This window comes from Vicia villosa, linkage group LG2 (genome assembly GCF_029867415.1).
Source record: "Vicia villosa cultivar HV-30 ecotype Madison, WI linkage group LG2, Vvil1.0, whole genome shotgun sequence".
Lineage (NCBI taxonomy): Eukaryota > Viridiplantae > Streptophyta > Magnoliopsida > Fabales > Fabaceae > Vicia > Vicia villosa.
Window position 1 is genome coordinate 223,156,729 of NC_081181.1, and position 20,443 is coordinate 223,177,171.

At 32.6% G+C, this 20,443-nt stretch overlaps 1 protein-coding gene across 1 annotated transcript; it reads left to right on the forward strand.

Annotated features, from left to right (window-relative positions):
• The first annotated feature begins 2,213 nt into the window (after positions 1–2,213).
• LOC131651443 (uncharacterized) lies at positions 2,214–6,330 on the forward strand. Its single transcript, XM_058921108.1, has 2 exons — positions 2,214–2,317; positions 5,148–6,330. The coding sequence occupies exons 1-2, from the start codon at positions 2,214–2,216 to the stop codon at positions 6,328–6,330; spliced, it is 1,287 nt and encodes a 428-aa protein (XP_058777091.1).
• The last annotated feature ends 14,113 nt before the right edge of the window (positions 6,331–20,443 follow it).

The window sequence follows — 20,443 nt, forward strand, 5'->3', positions numbered from 1 at the left end:
GATGATCGAAACTTAAAGAACGAAAGTAAAGCTAGATATAGATTGCAGTATGAAAATCGTTTATCGTAATCATTACCGAAGAACTGCTAGAAAATGGATTGATGAACGAAACCAAGGCTAGAGATCGCAATACGAAAATCGTTTTAGCAGAAGCAGAAGAACGGCGAGCTTAATCCAAATTTTCACCTAATTATTACTGAAAAAGCTAAACTAAAGAACTTAACGCTATGAAAATGGTTAGCCGAAGAACGTCAAAATCACGTTTCGATTATGAAAATGGATCGATGATCGAAACTTAAAGAACGAAAATAAAGCTAGATATAGATTGCAGTATGAAAATCGTTTCTCGTAATCATTAACGAAGAACTGCTAGAAAATGGATCGATGAACGAAACTAAGCCAAGAGATCGCAATATGAAAATCGTTTTAGCAGAAGCAGAAGAACGGCAAGCTTAATCCAAATTTTCACCTAATCATTACCGTAAAACCTAAACTAAAGAACTAAATGCTATGAAAATTGTTAGCGGAGAACGTCAAAATTCACGTTTCGATTATGAAAATGGATCGATGATCGAAACTTAAAGAACGAAAGTAAAGCTAGATATAGATTGCAGTATGAAAATCGTTTATCGTAATTATTACCGAAGAACTGCTAGAAAATGGATCGATGAACGAAACTAAGGCTAGAGATCGCAATATGAAAATCGTTTTAGCAGAAGTAGAAGAACGACGAGCTTAATCCAAATTTTCACCTAATCATTACCGAAAAAGCTAAACTAAAGAACTAAACGCTATGAAAATTGTTAGCCGGAGAACGTCAAAATTCATGTTTCGATTATGAAAAAGGATCGATGATCGAAACTTAAAGAACGAAAGTAAAGCTAGATATATATTGCAGTATGAAAATCGTTTCTCGTAATCATTACCGAAGAACTGCTAGAAAACGGATCGATGAACGAAACTAAGGCTAGAGATCGCAATATGAAAATCGTTTTAGCAGAAGCAGAAGAACGGCGAGCTAAATCCAAATTTTCACCTAATCATTACCGAAAAAGCTAAACTAAAGAACTAAACGCTATGAAAATTGTTAGCCGGAGAATGTCAAAATTCAGGTTTCGATTACAAAAATGGATCGATGATCAAAACTTAAAGAACGAAAGTAAAGCTAGATATAGATTGCAGTATGAAAATCGTTTATTGTAATCATTACCGAAGAACTGCTAGAAAATGGATCGATGAACGAAACCAAGGCTAGAGATCGCAATATGAAAATTTTTTTAGCAGAAGCAGAAGAACGGCGAGCTTAATCCAAATTTTCACCTAATTATTACCGAAAAAGCTAAACTAAAAAACTAAACCCTATGAAAATTCTTAGCCGAAGAACGTCAAAATTCACGTTTCGATTATGAAAATTGATCGATGATCGAAACATAAAGAACAAAAGTAAAGCTAGATATAGATTGAAGTATGAAAATCGTTTCTCGTAATCATTACCGAAGAACTGCTAGAAAATGGATCGATGAACGAAACTAAGCCAAGAGATCGCAATATGAAAATCGTTTTAGCATAAGCAGAAGAACGGCGAGCTTAATCCAAAATTTCACCTAATCATTACCGTAAAAGCTAAACTAAAGAACTAAACGCTATGAAAATTGTTAGCCGGAGAACGTCAAAATTCACGTTTCAATTATGAAAATGGATCGATGATCGAAACTTAAAGAACGAAAGTAAAGCTAGATATAGATTGCAGTATGAAAATAGTTTCTCGTAATCATTACCGAAGAATTGCTAGAAAATGGATCGATGAACGAAACTAAGGCTAGAGATCACAATATGAAAATTGTTTTAGCAGAAGCAGAAGAACGGCGAGCTTAATCCAAATTTTCACCTAATCATTACCGAAAAAGCTAAACTAAAGAACTAAACGCTATGAAAATTGTTAGCCGAAGAACGTCAAAATTCACGTTTCGATTACGAAAATGGATTGATGATCGAAACTTAAAGAACGAAAGTAAAGCTAGATATAGATTGAAGTATGAAAATCGTTTCTCGTAATCATTACCGAAGAACTGCTAGAAAACGGATCGATGAACGAAACTAAGGCTAGAGATCGCAATATGAAAATCGTTTTAGCAGAAGCAGAAGAACGGCGAGCTAAATCCAAATTTTCACCTAATCATTACCGAAAAAGCTAAACTAAATAACTAAACGCTATGAAAATTGTTAGCCGGAGAACGTCAAAATTCAGGTTTCGATTACGAAAATGGATTGATGATCAAAACTTAAAGAACGAAAGTAAAGCTAGATATAGATTGAGGTATGAAAATCGTTTCTCGTAATAATTACCGATGAACTGCTAGAAAATGAATCGATGAACGAAACTAAGGCTAGAGATCGCAATATGAAAATCGTTTTAGTAGAAATAGAAGAACGGCGAGCTAAATCCAAATTTTCACCTAATCATTACCGAAAATGCTAAACTAAAGAACTAAACGCTATGAAAATTGTTAGCCGGAGAATGTCAAAATTTAGGTTTCGATTACGAAAATGGATTGATGATCAAAACTTAAAGAACGAAAGTACAGCTAGATATAGATTGCAGTATGAAAATCGATTCTCGTAATCATTACGAAAATGCGCTTTTTTTATTTTTTATGTTTTTTTATCTTAGGCAGCGCTTTTAGTTATAAAGCGCTTTCGTAGGTGGTCCTTTAAGAGCGTTTTTTAAAAGCGTTGTCGTTGCTAAACGCATTATTTTAAAGTGCAACCTGTAATTTAAGCCTCCCTGTTTGACCTGTAATTTATATTTATTTTCAACCTATAATATTTTCGACCTGTAATATATTTTCAACCTGTAATATTTTCAACCTATATTTATTTTCGACCTGTAATATATTTTGAAGCTGTAATATATTTTCAACCATAGGTAGGACAATATATATATATATATATATATATATATATATATATATATATATATATATATATATAATACAATTATAATCCAAAATAATATATACATCATTATAGTTCATTCACATGTAACTAACTCATGTCAAACAAACTAAATCAGTAACATCAACAATATTATACTTCAAATATTGGCAGCAGTACATTAACAAAGTTATTAACCACCAAGACTATAATATTATACTTCAAAAGTTTGATCGTTTCTCGGCCTGGTCCTGCAAAGTATGAACAGAACAACACGGTCAATTAAAGGCTCCAACATCTGTAGTTCAAATTTTCCAAGAAAACAAATTGTCATTCAGTAACATCAACAATATTATTAGCAACAATTTCATGTGATTTGCAACTCAATCCACCAATATAATGTGTCATCAATCCAGTCTCAAATCAAACTATCAGCACCACTTAACAACAACAAAAACAAAGTTGATTCATATAACAACGTCATCATCGTCAACTAATATTAAGCAAAATGAACCAACATCCACCAAATAAACTCAAACACAAAGTCATTATCAAAATAATGTATTCATAAAACTGTTCACATAATAATGTATTTATACCTCTATATGATTAGTTGCTGAATATAAAATTGACACAATTCCTCTTTGATTTCTTCCAACTTAAGTCTCGCATAAGAAGCAGCATAAAAGTCATCAAATTACTACATAACAAAAACATTATATGAATGATTTAGTTAAATGTAATAAATTATAAGAAATTATCTTAAGCTATAAATTCATACCGTGATTGGAATCTCTAATTGATTCGTTTGAATGATTTTTTTCATAAACCTAAAAATATAGTATCCACAATCTGAACTGTTTCGCTATTGCGGACACTATATAGAAAAACAAATAAGATTTTATAGTTGTCTTGTTTTATCAAGTAGCATAAATATTATAAGCAAAATTGTGAAAATTAATGTACCTGCACTTTGATCCAAGTAATGTTGTTTGATTTAGTCTGGGATACCTGTGCGTCTCTTTGACTTCGGAACACTTGTATTGATCTAAAAAAAATATAAAAGCATATATTTAGATCAATCTCACAAATAATTAAATATATAAATATGCACGAATATTTAGAATGATCCCACTTACGTATCAATCATTGACTTCATAGCCGGATAATTGGTCCACTCACCATCTACCGAATTCAGAAAATATACCACGTATCTTATAGGATTGATAGCAAGCAACAACCAGTGTGCTCTATAAATTAAAACAAAAGTTTATATAAAAATTTTGCCACGGAAAAGAAACAAAGATTAGATGAACCAAGAATGAGAAACTAACCCTACTGGTCGGGTATTATACGCCCAAAGAAACAGACATTCTGTATTGTCGGTGGACAGGAATCTATCGACTAAGCGCTGTCTAACTGATTCTGGTTCCGTAACAATTGTCTGTCTGCTGCAATGGGCGGAAGACACGAAACGGAATCTGTTTGACAATGCAGTCCCGTGCAACACTTTGTCATACAACAACCTTAAATAAACACATAATAAACATTAGATTATTTTCATTGAAATGTGTAAATAAATTGTTCAACTAATTAAATAATATTTCAGATGAGTGAATATTACCGGATGTATGAGTGAATACTACTGACGCCCGTATGTAGATCATTCATTATATGTGTAGTGTTGAAGAAAGAGTCCATCAAGTGAATGAGATTCATGCGGTTCTTTTCTTCACTGTTTTAAAGAGTTCAATTTTGAAGTGGTGGTTGTGCTTGTGCATGTGAGAATGGAGACAAGTATAGACAAGTGAGTATAGAGAGGTATAAAATTTGAACTCAGAAATCCCCAAAATATTTGATTCTAACATCAAAATTCTTGTTATTAGCCTTAAGTTTTAAAAGACGATGGGTAAGTGAGAGAGGGAGCGGCGCTGAAGGTGTCGGGGGTTCCATCTCCGTTTTCGTATCTTGGTTCTTGACAGCTTTTCCGGTTAGGTGCTCTTTCATGGCTGGTTTTTCTTTGTCCTTCGGTTAGCTCTGAGCATCGGTTACATCATCTCTTCAATTTCGATTTAAACTCCTGGTCTTAGGATCAGGGATCTTGTTGAGGAGGTGGGTTGTTTCGGGTGTTTTCTAGGGTTAGCCGAGGATTCTGCTTTGGATCTGGGGCTGTGCTTGTGCTTTTTCTGCTAGGTTTTTTCGATCTTGTGTAGGTTGGGTATGCAGACGGGAGGGTGGTCAAAAGTAACCTATTTGAAGCGTTCAGCGGGGCGGTGGGACACCTTTCCTTATGGGGGGAGGAACAGAAATTCTTCAAGTGGCAAAGAGGTGATTTCCATGTACATTTCAGAGTTCCCTGAGTTTTACTCTGCTAGGGAGCTTTTTGAGCTTTTCGGTTGTTCTGGCCAAGTGGTGGAGGTAGCTATTTCTCCCAGAAGAAACAAGTTCGGTAAGCGATTTGGTTTCGCTAGATTCATCGATGTAGAAGATGCTCGAACGTTAGCGGTTCGTCTGGACAATATAATTATTGATGGCAGGAAAATTCATGTATACTTGCCGAGGTTTACGAGAGTTGCTTTCGGTTCAGGAGGTAGGCGTGAGTTTTTGGAGAAGGCGAAGCATCCTCAACCACAAATTAGGCCACAGAGAGCGGAAGTGGGGAAGAGTAGGGGCAATTGGCAAGCTGGTCCTATCAGTAATAATCCACTTTCCTATGCTGAGGCTGTGGCTTCTGAGAATTCTGGTTTTGTATCAAAAGTGAATGAGCAGGTCCTTTTCGATTTCAATTCTGATTATGTTCTTAGAGGTAGGATGGAGAAGGCTTATGTGGGTAAGGTTTGTATTCCGGGGTCTGCGTACACAATTCAAACTCACATGGAATTGGACGGGGTTTACGCGATTAAAGTAACTCCATTAGGCGGTAATTGTTGTTTGCTCGAAGAAAGGGAAGAAGGGTTCATTGAAGACTTGATTGGTGAAGGCGAGACTTGGTGGAAGTCTTGGTTTTCCGAAGTCAAGAAGTGGGAGGCGGATACGATAGACAAAGGTAGGGACGCGTGGTTTCGAATTTATGGTACTCCAGCTCATGTGTGGAGTTCTGAGTTTTTCGTAGCTTTGGCCAAAAATTGGGGGAGTTTCATCTGTTGGGATGAGCACACTGCTAGTGGCGAGGCTTTTGTTGTGGCTAGAGTTATGGTGAATATCCCTGTATCTTTATCGATTCCTGACTCTGTTTCGGTTAATATAGACGGAAGGAGGGTGGTTCTTTTTGTTAGGGAAGATGCGGCGGGTTTGTTTCGATCGTCGACTCGAAATCAGTTGCATAATTCTTCAGTTAGCGTGAGTTCTGACACTACAAAAAATGCTCCATTTGCGGAGGTTTTTTTTGCAATTTGAGGGGGTTTGAACCATCTTCAAATTGTTTAGCGGCAATTTTGAAAAATCCTGCAATTACGTGTGCCGCAGTATTTTTGCGGGGGTTCTATGCAAACGCTGGTATTTTATGCGGAGGTTAATTTGCAGAGGTTGTGACGTCTTTGTATGGAAATTTATTCTGCGGAGGTTTTTAACCTCCTGTATATTTCCCAAATATCAAAATGCACATTTCTACTGTGAGGGACTAGGTTATTTACCTCAATTAATTATAATGATTTCAAATATTTATGTAATTTCTTAATTTACAAAATTTGCAATAAATAAATCATAAGGCTCAAAATAATTTCTTTAAAAGTATAGTCATAAATATTAACATAAATGTACTCTAAATATTAAATGTATGAATACATCTCGAATTTCAAAATAGCTAAATAAAAATATTATACTAAGGAAAAACCTTAAAAAAATCAATTGTTGCTTCAACTGGTTAATCATCTTGCATCCATAAACAAATTAAACCCACTTTATGCATTATTTGGCTTTTTTTATCTCTAGTTCTACTTCTGGTTAATCATCTTGCATCCATAGACAAATTAAACCCACTTTATGTATTAGTTGGACTTTTCTATCTCTAGTTTTACTTCCAGGAGTTGTTACCTACAGAAAGCAAATGGCGTAGATGTTTAATATAAATCATGTAGAAATCAATGTCTCGGAAACAAATTAACATCAAAAAGAACAATATACTACTTACTTTAAGCATCAAATGGCATAAAAAAGAATAATAAACTACTTACTCTAAGTAATTTTTACAGTTTCATTTTTCTAATGAACAACCGCTGCATTTTTCATGGAGCTTCTAAGTTTCTTGGCATAAAAACAACATAAATTCTTGGTTTTAACATGAATGATTGTCTTACAAATTGCATAAACAAATCTGAAAAATATTATACTACTACCAGGAAGTAAATTATCATAACTACTTAATGGATTAGTAGAGTCATGCTAATGGTTTTAGATGTATACCCACACATACGACATAAACCATTCTATAAGATTAAAACATTATAGTTGAATGCCCATAATTAGTCTCTCATACCATGGAATGAAGAAACTAAATATAAGAAACTAATCAAATGTATTCAAAATTTTCATTATTTTCTCACACCCTTTTATCTAAAAAATCACAACCTCATCAGTAATTTAATTGGAAGTGTATGGTTATATCGTGTGTCTTATGCAAATGGGGGCTTAACAAGCTACCAGTATGTAAACTTAAGGTATATAAATCTAACGTATGTATATGTATAAGAAACAAAGCCAACTCTATCTTTTGATCCAAAACTAGGCACTCTATATACTCACTGCAAAGAAACATATATCAACTACTGGAAAATTCAATGTATGTAAATCTAAGGTATATAAATATAGTGTATGTATATATATATATATTTTCTATTACTTTAAGGATGGTAAAATTCAATCTCAAAACAGTAAATTTAGCAAATTATTTTCTACCATTGAGCAGCATACCCGTGGGAGTGGTTGACCTAGATTCAAGAGATAACTCGTGGGCAACTTTTGAGTAGAGAAATCCGTTACCATGAGATATCGATTGAGAGAGAAAATGAGAACTGCAAGGGACCAAAAGTGCACCATTCCTAGACCAGCAACATAGATACAAGTTTTTAACGTGAGAATCAAACAATTTCAAAAACATGAAGGCAATGTTTAAGTCTTGTGTTCTTCCCCCAACACCATTCAAAATTTAGAGAAAATAGTTACTTTGCCATTTGCGTATACATAATCATAGTTACTATGAGATAAGACTGTCCAGAAAACTACTAAAAGAAAATCAAAAACAAAGTTTATGCAGAAAACAATTTATACCTTGTTTATAGTCATGTAACTTTCCAACATCTTCACAAGACTCAAATAATAAATCCAAATTGGGATCAAAGTGTACAACAGGAATTTCTAGCAGCCAGCGCTGACGTTCCTCAATTTATTTGCTCTAACTTATCCACACATCCTATAAGCGTGTAATTTGGTCAAGGAACTGTGATGATGTTTGTGGCACATGAATGAATAAAAAAAGTAAATCGCCAAGAAACCAACTAACATGGAGCTACCCACTTATTACTGAACATATCTAGTTAAAGCTTATTGCACGTGTGCCTAAATCTTAGTTGAAAACGCAAGTCATATCATGTTACTGCAAATTCATATAAGGATTCAGAAGTAATAAATTAAAAGACAACGAAGTAAATAAAAATGTAGCTAGATACAATCAACTTAAAGATGCACTACAATAATAAAAATAATGATGGAGAAACAGAAAAGTAACACATTTCTCTAAAGGCATATACAGTTTTAGTGTGATTATAACATCCAATCAGCTGGGCACCCCTAATTTCTTAATTTGTATAAACTTATTTTCATTTATTAGAAAACATTTCACATATGAATGATCATACTCTATAAAAGCTGACATATATACACAATAACAACAATCAATCCATTTGAAAGCTCGTACTAGTTTGACAAAATTGCCTGTATTCATCCAAGTAGAATAAATATATTAATTGTTGGAAAACTCCCATGGAAGAAACTTGACTCCTCTACACAATTTTTAAGATTCATAACACTAAAAGTAAATTCCTATTTACCTTATAGAACTCCTAATTTGAATCTGATCTATCCATATGACATCTTTTTAGATTAATTTTAAAATTTCAAGTTTAATATAGTCCTTCTTCCCATTTTGTAAGGTTAAGTAACCTTTCTTGTACCTGCACAATTAGTTACCTGTGAAACTTACATTCTGTAAAATTCATCCAAAGAATTAATTTAAAACATTATTAATATAATACTCTTGAAAGGAATCAATTTAGATCATAAATACTCTTGAAAAGGATGGGCAATAAACAAGGAAATAACAACATATCTCAACTTTAAACCACAACACTAAAACCCTTAACAGTTATGAAGATAAAACAGGGTTAAGCATAATAAAACCCTAAAAATGACATTTTTAATTAGCACAAATTAAAAAAATTAAGAAATCATTCCACTAACAAATAGTGATAACAACATAATGAAAAGGTTGAGCGATCAAACAAGAGAGAGAGTAGAGAGGGGGCTAGTAGTAGTTTACCTGAGAATGTATTCGTTGAACGACAAAATTACAGAGAAATCAACGAGAGGGACGATAGATCAAGTGAGAGAGACCATCGAGCGAGAGAGACGATTGATCGGATGAGAAAGACTGAAGAGTGAGAGAGATCGGCATGTGACAAGTTTTCTTCAACCTATTGTTTCGTCATTCTTCAACCTATTTTGTATTTGTTTTTTTTTCTGATAAATTCTTTAGGTAAACTGAATGGCTATTTTGTTACTCACCTGAATGACTAATTTTAAAAATCAAAAATGTTTTTTTGGCACAAATAAAATAAATAATAAATTGAGAGCTAAACCGTATTAAACGCAAGAATAAAAAAAGTAAATTCTAAATTAAAGGGGTAGTACGACGCTTTTTTAAATAAAATTGCGGGGATTTTTAAAAAACCCCACTAACTAACTCTCGTTATTTATTAAATTTTTTGTAGTGTGAATCCATAGATGAATGGAATGTTGCTTCCTTGAATTCGGAGGAGGTGGTGGGATCAAATAGTGAGGAAGACGGTATAGAACAGTTTTCCGCGTCGGCGAGGGGACATACAGTCTTGCAGAGGGAGGAAGGAATTGCTTTGTCTGAGAATGTTCCTCTGGTTAATAATCTTTCCAAGGAACAGAACGTTTCATGTGATCGAATGGTGGGGCAAGACGGTTCGAAGGATAATGCTAACGTTGGATTATTTGACACTTCTTTGGCCAATTTCCGCAACACTGTGGAGGCTGGGGGATCAGGAAAAGGAGCTTTAAAAGGACTTTCTGCTGCTGTGTTAAGTGATACCATTGTTTCTTGTTCTTCTCTGGCTAGCGGAAAATCAAATCAGGGGGTCTCTTTTAAGGCAGCTGGAGACGTGAGTATGGTTTCAGATTCTATAGACGGAGGGCATAAAGATGTCAGTCCTGTCCGGTTTTGATAAGAAATTTGGCTGAAGCTGGTGGGGGGAGAAGCAGAGGGAAGAGGGTAAAAATTAAACAGCTGGCTGAACTGTACAGTGGTGGATGTGGTGGTTCTATAGGATTAAATTATCGGTTAAACACATGGGCTGCGAGGAAGGCGGGTGTGGCTGGCAGTAAGGGTTCTATAAGAAATGATAAAGGTAAAATCCATGATCACAACAAGAAGATGGGAGGTAGCTTGACTTGTGGGAGGTCGGAGGATTTTTACGGGGAACACCCGGATGAATCCGATATTCAGAGGAATAATGGGAGGCAATGGGAGTTCGTGAACTGCGATGTGGAGGAAAAACTAAAGGCGGCTTTTATTGCTTTGGGGGTCGTCGAGGTGGAGGGGCAGTACGAAGTTGTGAGTAAGGGTGTAGACTTGGACTATGGGAATGTAATCGTAAAGGAAGGAGGGAAGGTGATACACAAGGTTGATCAATGATTATCGGATCATTAAATATAAGAGGGGGAGTGAATGCAATCCAAAGGAGGAGAATTAGTTCCATCATCAATACTAGTAAGGAGGACATTTTTTTAATTCAAGAAACAAAGGTGACCGATATGAATGAGAGTATCGCTAGTAGTTTTTGGAGATCTATGAACATTGGCTTTTCTTTCTCGAATTCGGTAGGTAGAACGGGTGGTTTGATTACCTTGTGGAAGAACGACTCTTTGTCGGTGTTGAATAGTTTCAAAGGCGATGGATTTTTGGGAATCAAAATCAATTGGAAAGATAACCTTTATTACGTGGTGAATGTTTATTCTTCGTGTGACTTTATCAAAAAGAAATCCTTGTGGGAGGAGTTGTTACAATTGAAGAAGAATTGTGTGGATGGTGAGTGGATATTGGGAGGAGACTTCAATGCTATCAAAAATTGTGGAGAGCGAAGGGGGAGGAGGACAACGAGCAATAGGAAAGAAGCGGTTTTATTCTCGGAATTTATTTCCAAGAGTGAATTGGTGGATGTGCCTTGTAAAGGGAAAAAATTATCTTGGTTTAGCGGAGATGGGAAGGTTAAAAGTAGGATCGATCGGTTTCTTTTATCAAGTGTGGTGGTGAATAGATGGCATGTGACCGGTCAATTGATTGGAGATAGGGACGTTTCGGATCATTGTCCGATTTGGATAATGGTGGACAATCGAAATTGGGGTTCTAAACCATTCAAATTCAACAATGAATGGTTCTCTCATGATTCTTTCATTCCTTTTGTTGAATTAGAATGGAAAAATTTAAAGGTGGAAGGAAGAGGAGATTTTATTCTAAAGGAAAAGCTTAGGCTTTTTAAAGACAAACTCAAGAAGTGGAGTAGGGAGGTTTTCGGGAGGATAGACTTGGAGATTGAAGAAGGAGTTCGTGACATAAATTTCAATGACGAAAGGTTAGATCCCAACTCCTTAGTCTCTTTTGAAAGTAACTTGGCTAGTAGAAAGGAAGCGTCGAATAGATTTTGGAGGAATATGAGGATAAAAGAAAATATGCTACTTCAAAAATCTAGATTATCTTGGCTTAAGGATGGCGATGCAAATACTAATTTTTTCCATAAAGTGATGAAACAAAGAAGAAGAATAAACCACTTAGGTCCTATCCTTTCTTCAAAAGGTTTAGCGGAATCGGTGGAAGGTTAGGGAGGAGGTGTTTAATCACTTTGGGAATAAATTTTTAGAATCGGAATTAGTGAGACCTTTATTGGATGATATTGATTTTAGTGCTATTAATTCCGAGGAGGCGGAAGGGTTTGAAAAGCATTTCACCGAGGAAGAGATTAAGAGTGCGGTTGGAGATTGTGGCGGGAATAAAAGCCCGGGTCCGGATGGGTATTCCTTTCTTTTTTTTAAAGAATTGTTGGCATATCATTAAAGATGATTTTATTCTCTTTTTCAACTATTTCTTTGAAGGTGGTTCCATCTCTAAAGCTATCACTTCCTCTTTTTTGACGCTTATTCTGAAGAAAAAGAATCCGATTGGTTTGGATGATTATAGAGCAATTTGCTTGGTTGGTTGTTTGTACAAGGTGGTGGCCAAACTTTTGGCGGGGAGATTAAAGCTTGTTCTTAACTCTATCATTTCTCCTAACCAAAGTGTTTTTGTTCCCGGTAGGCAATTGTTAGATGGTGTGGTTGTGGCAAACGAAGTGGTGGATTTCGCTAGAAAAGAAGGTAGTAATTGTATGCTTTTTAAAGTGGATTTTGAAAAAGCCTATGACAAGGTTAGTTGGACCTTCCTTCGTTACATGATGAATAGAATGGGCTTTGGGGAAAAGTGGAAGAAATGGATGGATCTTTTGGTATTTTCTAGTAACATGTCGGTTCTAGTTAACGGTAGTCCTACTAAGGAGTTTAAAGTTCATAGAGGTTTGAGGCAAGGAGACCCTTTTTCTCCTTTCCTCTTCGTTTTGGTGATAGAAGGGCTCACGGGGCTAATTAGAAAGTCGATTGAAGTGGGGGAATTTCATAGTTTCAATATTAAAGGGGCTTGTAAAGTGGATATTCTTCAATTTGCGGATGACACCTTAATTGTGGGGAGTGGCAATTGGAAACATGCGTGGGCGATAAGGGCGGTGCTTAGCGCTTTTGAGGTGGTGTCGGGGCTCGAAATTAATTATCATAAAAGTAAGTTGATTGGTATTAATTCTAACCCTCATTTTTTAGAAGCCGCCTCCCATTTTCTCTCTTGTAAATTGGAAGATAGTTGCTTTTATTTTCTCGGTATTCCAATTGGTTTCAATCCTAGGAAGAAAGCTACTTGGAATCCTCTTTTGGCAAAAATGAAGAATAGGTTGGATGGGTGGACGAATCGCTTTTTAAATTTGGGTGGTAGAATTACTCTTCTAAAATCCGTGCTTAGTTCCTTGTGTATTTTCACTATGTCTTTCATGAAGATGCCGACGAAGGTGGTGAGGAAATTTACTAGCATTCAAAGTAGATTTCTTTGGGGAGGTGTAGAAGAAAAGAAATGTATTCATTGGGTAAAGTGGAGAAATGTTACTCTTCCGATGCAAAAAGGAGGTTTAAGGGTGAAGAATTTGGTGTCGTTCAATATGGCTCTCCTTAACAAGTGGAGATGGCGGATTCTACAAGGGCAAGATTCTTTGTGGTTCAATGTTTTAAAGGCCCGGTATGGAGACTTATCTTCAAAGATTTACGGGTTAGGAAGAGACACGAAAGTTTCTTCTTCTTGCTCTTTATGGTGGAGGGACATTTTAAAAATTATCTCCTATTCTTTAGATGATCCCATTGTTGCCTATGGTAGATTTATAGTTCATGACGGATTTAATTCGCCTTTTTGGGAAGCACCGTGGTTGGATGACAAAGCTCTAAAAGAGGTATTTCCGAATTTATTTCTTGCTTCTAGTCTTAAAAATGTGTCGGTAGCCGCTATGGGTGGATGCAATATCATATTATCTTGAGAAGATTTAAATGTTATTTTACAATATTTTGAATATTATGAAACTATTTATTAATTTAAGTTTGTTATTTATTTTTATTTTCAATAGTTTACTAATGTTTCTATGTTTTATTTACTTATTTATTTACGTAGCATCTATTTTGTTATCTTAAACACATGTAGCATCTATTTTGTTATCTTTATTGTTATGATGTATAAGACTCACTATTTTTACAATATAATTGAAATTTTCTTTGTTTTTGTTTTAAAATTTTGTGTCGTTCATAAATAAGTATTCTCAAATTTTGATTATTAAAACATAGTAATTATTGAAAAAAATATTTGTAAAGAAAAAAAAAAAAAAATATATATATATATATATATATATATATATATATATATATATATATATATATATATATATATAACGTAATAGTCACATATATATATATATATATATAGTCATATATATATATATATATATATATATATATATATATATATATATATATATATATATGACTATTTCGTCCTATATACATGACTGATGTTATTAAATAGTGTTATTAGCTAGTGATATAGCCCCAAAGAAATATATATATATATATATATATATATATATATATATATATATATATATATATATATATATATATATATATATATATATATATATATATATATATATATATATATATATAGACCTTTTTCGCCTTCTCAATCTAATGGTTAAAAGTAATAAGTAATGATTTTCTCTCTCCACATTTAATTACTTAATATTTTTAACCATTAGATTGAGAAGAATCAATGATCAGATTTGGAGTAAGTGTAAATAACTTACTCCTGGAGTAAGAATATCCCTCCTCATATATATATATATATATATATATATATATATATATATATATATATATATATATATATATATATATATATATATATATATATATATATATATATGACCTTTTTCGCCCTATACCAACGAAGATACATGACGAGTGATATCTGCAATAGGTGCAGACAACTTGTTGTCTAATATATGTTTCTACTAAGATTTTCAAGCTAAGGTTCAACATCTTTAATAGCTTTTGAAGCTTTAACCATTGTGTCCGCTTCTACATTACATGCTTGATTGGATTGATTTCTAGTCTATTTCAATTCGAAAATTGATTTTTTATTTCTTGTTTGGATAGTTTTGCAAAATTAATTCTCCTCCTAAAAACTTAATTCTCCTCCTAAAAACAATTCTCTTAAAAGCTACAATTGCTACCTTTTGAGTTTAATAAATGTATATTTTATTTGTTGCAACTCTTTTAATTTTCTTTTTTTACCCTCTAAAAATTTCACCAATTACTTCTTTTCTTTTTTATTTGTATTAGAATTTATTACCATTTTAACTATACATTTAAAACCGATTTTGATAAAATCATCTAAACAACATTAATTAATAACAATCACTTATATATTATGGTATCCAAACATAAATCAACTATTCTAAGTTTAATTATGTTAAAATCCATTCTTCCAAACTCAACTATGTTAAAATAAATTCTCACAAAATCAAGTTTCATTGCTCATTCATGTGTAAATAAAAAAGTTTAAGTATCCTTATTTTGAGCTGAGAACATTGTGAAAATTGTGAACTCTGATAACCCTGAAACCAAGTTAAGCGCACGGTCTTTTAAGATCTCCACAATCTATTGAAAACATTGTATGTGATATTGAAAGCAACTTAACTTCAATATCAAAATTAGTATAATATCATAATTGATAAAATCAAATGCCGAAAAACTTAACTTAATTGAATAAGAAAAAGCCAATATAAAGATTTACACAATATCACATGATCTCCATAACAACCAATTATTTGTGTATAGCGGTTTATTTCTTCCTAAATTTAAAAAATGACTTCGACTGAAACAATAAAATAGCAAATAATAAAATAGATAATATGCATACTAATGTGCTGCAAGGCGCTTAATTTAATTAAAATAATTATTAATCTTAATATCTCCTCCTATATTGAATTGTCCAATTTAATTTAACTTTGGTACATCACATATTCCTAGCTTCTTTTTTAGTCTCGATAAGGTTCTTATGTCGAGTGACATGATAAATATATAAGGAACATGTTTGCACGTGCTACAAAACCTTAATTAAACATCTCTCTCATTCTACCAGCTCACGTAGGAAGTTTTTATATCGATGTGTTTTCTTTTTTCGTGTATCACTAAGTTTTTAGATAACTTGATTGTTGGGTTGTTTGTTGGTGTAAGCCCTTTGATTCTTGCATCTAATTATTTATTAATAATAAATGAAATTTCTTTATTATGTCATTTCTAAAATAATAAAGTCCTTAATTAGAATAGTTAGTCTCTTTAATGAAAACCATTTTTTTGTTTCTCAAGTCCAAATCAAGAATCAAATTAAATTTAAAATCCATTTTTTCTATTTAATTGCTACAAAAATTATGGTGGTCCATTTCAGCCAATCACAAATCCAAAGACATTGTTAGAAAGTCCTTAACCCTAACTCATAAATTCAATGTCATGCCAAAAGAGCATAAACATGCATCAATTTATCATAGGAGATGCCATCATCATTTAAAAGTATAACATAATGACTTAAATTTTCTTTCTTGTCATGACAATAAACAATCCGAAAAATGTATGCAAACTCAAACTAATAGTGCTACTCTCACTGTCATGACAGTGCTACTTTGAATATTAATAACTTAATATAAAAATAGTGTGAAACAAAACATGGGAGGTTATAAATAGAAACTAACGTTGATGTAAAGAAAATTAGCAAACAATTATTTTTCATATCATGAATAGCATACAAATCGAACCATCCAAAATGCAGGTATTAATAACTTAAGATGCAAAACATAGCATAACATATTGGCTTCATGCTTACAAATTGTCAAAAATATCGCTATAAACAACATTTGTAGTGTCCGCACACGAATTTTTTTCACCATCTAAAATAAGAATCTTTAATCCTTTTTTAGACTTTACCCTTGAAATAGCCACATAAAATTGACCATGAATGAATATAGGGCGTTGAAAATACAAACCAACCTAAGAAAGAGACTGACCTTGGCTTTTATTTATGATCATTGCAAAACACAGCGCAATTGGAAATTATCTCCTCTAAAACTTAAATAGAAAGCTTGGATCAGATGGAATCAAATTCATCCTCAGAATGTAAATTTTATCACAAATATTTTTTCCTGTAATGACGGTGGCACCAATAATATTTGGACATAGTTTATTTATGAGCAACATTGTCCCATTGCAGAGGCCATTGGATTGAACTATGTTTCTTAGAAGCATAGCCGGGACTCCAACCTTCAGCCTTAATAGGTGGTTTGACATTCCTAAACATTTAATTTCATTCAAGAACTTAGGTGTGAACCAATCTGTAAGAACTACACAATTTTCATCAGAAAGAACTATTGATACGACACTCAAATATTCCTTTTCATTTAATCCCCTAGAATCGGAAGCCGTTTCAGGTGCATAAACAAAAAGGCGCGCGCCTTCGGATAAACGACAAAACAAAGTCATTAACAATATTTACAGAGTCATGAATCGAAAATAGTAACACCATCCCTTCATAGTTTGTCAAATTGTTCATGTTCTGTAAAAGTAGTGGATATGTTAATTCAACCAGACATAAAAGAGGATTATGAGAATCTGTAACCAATAAGTCTATAGGAATATGAAGTGTGCTTTCTCCGGACTCATTAGAGGATTTTCGACCATTTCCAATATCAAGCATCCAATATGAAAATTCGTTAGCTTCTTTATAAAATTCCTCGGAGTTGGGAGCTTCCAGATGCATGTTATTTGCAAAATCAATACCTTGCAAAATTTCCATAATTCGAAAGAGTTTATTGAAGTTAACACGATGTCATGCCTACAACCCTTTCTAATAACATGTAAGACTTGCCTGAAATATCCACCAAAAACAACCACTTTATGAAAAATGGTTTATATTGGCAGCTTCGGCACAAAATATATTTAGCATTGGAGCTTCATCCCATATAATAAACTTAGAATGCAAGCTAAGATCACACCTATTAGTGCATTTTTTAATGTTGCAAGTAGATGTTTCAATTGTAACTAAAGGAACTCAAATCATAGAATGAGCTTTCTTTCCTCCAGGTAACAACAAAGACGCAATCCCACTTAAAGCAACATTTAAAACTGTGTAAGTTGGAAGTGCAAACAAATGAATCTTAAAATAAAAAGTTAGTTTTATTGATATTATTCAAAATGAGTTTGATATTCCAATTACACTATAATGACATGATAATTTTAAATACAACATCCTAATCACTAATTTGACATAAGTGCCAAGATCAAATAAGTATTCTTTAGGTTTCTTCTCTCTATGTAGTAGTTTCCATCTTCAATTTTTTGTTGCATCATCTTCCAATCTGGACAAACATAACATTAGTTAGACGAATTCACATAGATCTAAAAAAGTATGGTTTTCAAAATTTCAATGTTCATACGTTTTAGTGAAGCATTGACAGCAATTACACCATTTTGTAACTCATATGACAGTTTGAACAATTTTTCTACTCAGTCACATGACAGTGGCAATGTCATGACAATAGCAATGCAGTATATTATAACTCCAAATATAAAACAAATTCAAAACCATTGACAGTAGCAATGTAACTAATGACAGTAGAAATGTAATGTAACGTCAGTAACAAACCCAAATCGTGCAAAGGGTAAAGTGCCATAAACATAATGTTTATGCAATGAAACTTAAACCAAAACCAATGACATCATTAATGTAAACATATCACAGTAGGAATGCAAACATAAACCAATTAAGCTAAACACATGCCCTCAAATTAAAGTAATAACAATTCGGCTAAACACATGCCCCAAAAATCTAAAGTAGACATACCTTAGGCCATGAAAAGTTCCATAACAATTGTGAGAATCGAAAATGTATTTCCAATTTTAAGGGACATTTTTGGGGTTTTGTGTTGTACATTAAAAAAGCATGGGATGAAAAAGAAATTCCCTTTCTTGACCTCTGCTACCAACTGTTGTTGCGTTTTGTACTTTAGAGAGGAGGAGGACTCTAATCACTTGTTTGATTTGTGTCCAATCTTTGAGAAAATTTGGGTGAAAGTTGGATCTTGGATAGGCGATTCCAACCCGTTGACGAACCTTGAGTTAAGAAATTATCTTGCTTTCTTCGATAAAATTAAGGTTTTAGAAAAATTAACTATTGGTGTTATATGGATGAAGGTAGTTTGGAACATCTCGATTATAAGGAATACAATTTTGTTTAGGGGAAGCATTTTTAATTTTGACGAGTGTGTCAGTGCCATTGTGTTATCCTCTTGGAAGTGGTTTAGAGTAGTTAATGTTTCATCTATGTCCTGTAATTTTTATTTTTGGAATATTTTGCCTCTATCGTGTATAAATAGGTAATTGTTCTTTCTGATTTTTCGTTCTGTAGCCTTTGGTTTCTGTGATATATATATATATATATATATATATATATATATTGAAAAAATAATAATTAATAACAAATTAAAGACATCACATATCAAATTTCTAGCTCAAATTTTATTTTTAAAAAATGAGGATTATTATTTTAAACTATTTAATTTTTAAATTTATATTCCATTCTTACAAGATCAATTGATTTATAACTAAAAAGTTAAATTATGAATTTAATTTGTCTTAACAAATACATTCAATTACACTGAATTTTACATTTGACAAATTTTATTATAATTCTATTTTCTTTAATTATGTAAAATATTATATTATTTTACATAAAATTTTAGCAAATAAATTGTCGTTAATATTTTTAATTAAATATAGATTTATAAATATATTTATACTTTTTAAAATTAATATTTATTTATATTAGTTTAATAAATTTATCTATATTAATCTAAAGTTGATAAGTGACGACAAATAAGGCTGTAGAAAATAATGCTACCGAAGATTCAATCTAGGAACTAGATATTTTATAATGTTATAATATTAAATTTATATTTTATAATATAAAATAATTAATAAAACAAAATAAAAAAATTAAATTAAATATTGAGAAGACCACGTCCTAGTACTGGTTATCATTATTACATGCCCTACATAGTGGGGAGTGGTCATGTTTTTCATTTCCTGTTTCTCATTACCTCTCTTATCATGTACAAATAAAACTTGTTCTATTTTGTGAAAGAAGTTAACCTATTTTTATTTTTGTGATTCATGCTCTTCAGTCTTCACATGGCCAATTCAGAGTTGTTCTCTTTTCGGAAACTCATTCGATTATTAAATAAAGAAACGTAATTATCTATTTATTTGTAGGCACTGATTAATGACTTTGGTGATCCACCACCATTATCTATTTTCAATGTTTTATTTTATCAAAATTAATACAAGTCTAAAACCTTTAAGATTTACACCAACTATGTACATTAAATATGGGTTGCACAATAAATATTTACACGTATTAAATATTGAGAAATGTTATTCTTAAACCACTTTGTATATTTATACAATAAATAGTGTTTTTTTTTTAAATATAATGTTTTCAAAAAATAATATGATTAAAGTAATATAAAAGTTAATATGTATACGA

Coding starts and splice junctions, on each gene's coding strand:
- LOC131651443 (XM_058921108.1), top strand. CDS start 2,214: ATGAAAATTGTTAGCCGGAGAACGTCAAAATTCAGGTTTCGATTACGA. Junction 2,318..5,147: donor AAAGCTAGATATAGATTGAG/GTATGAAAATCG, acceptor GATCTTGTGTAG/GTTGGGTATGCAGACGGGAG.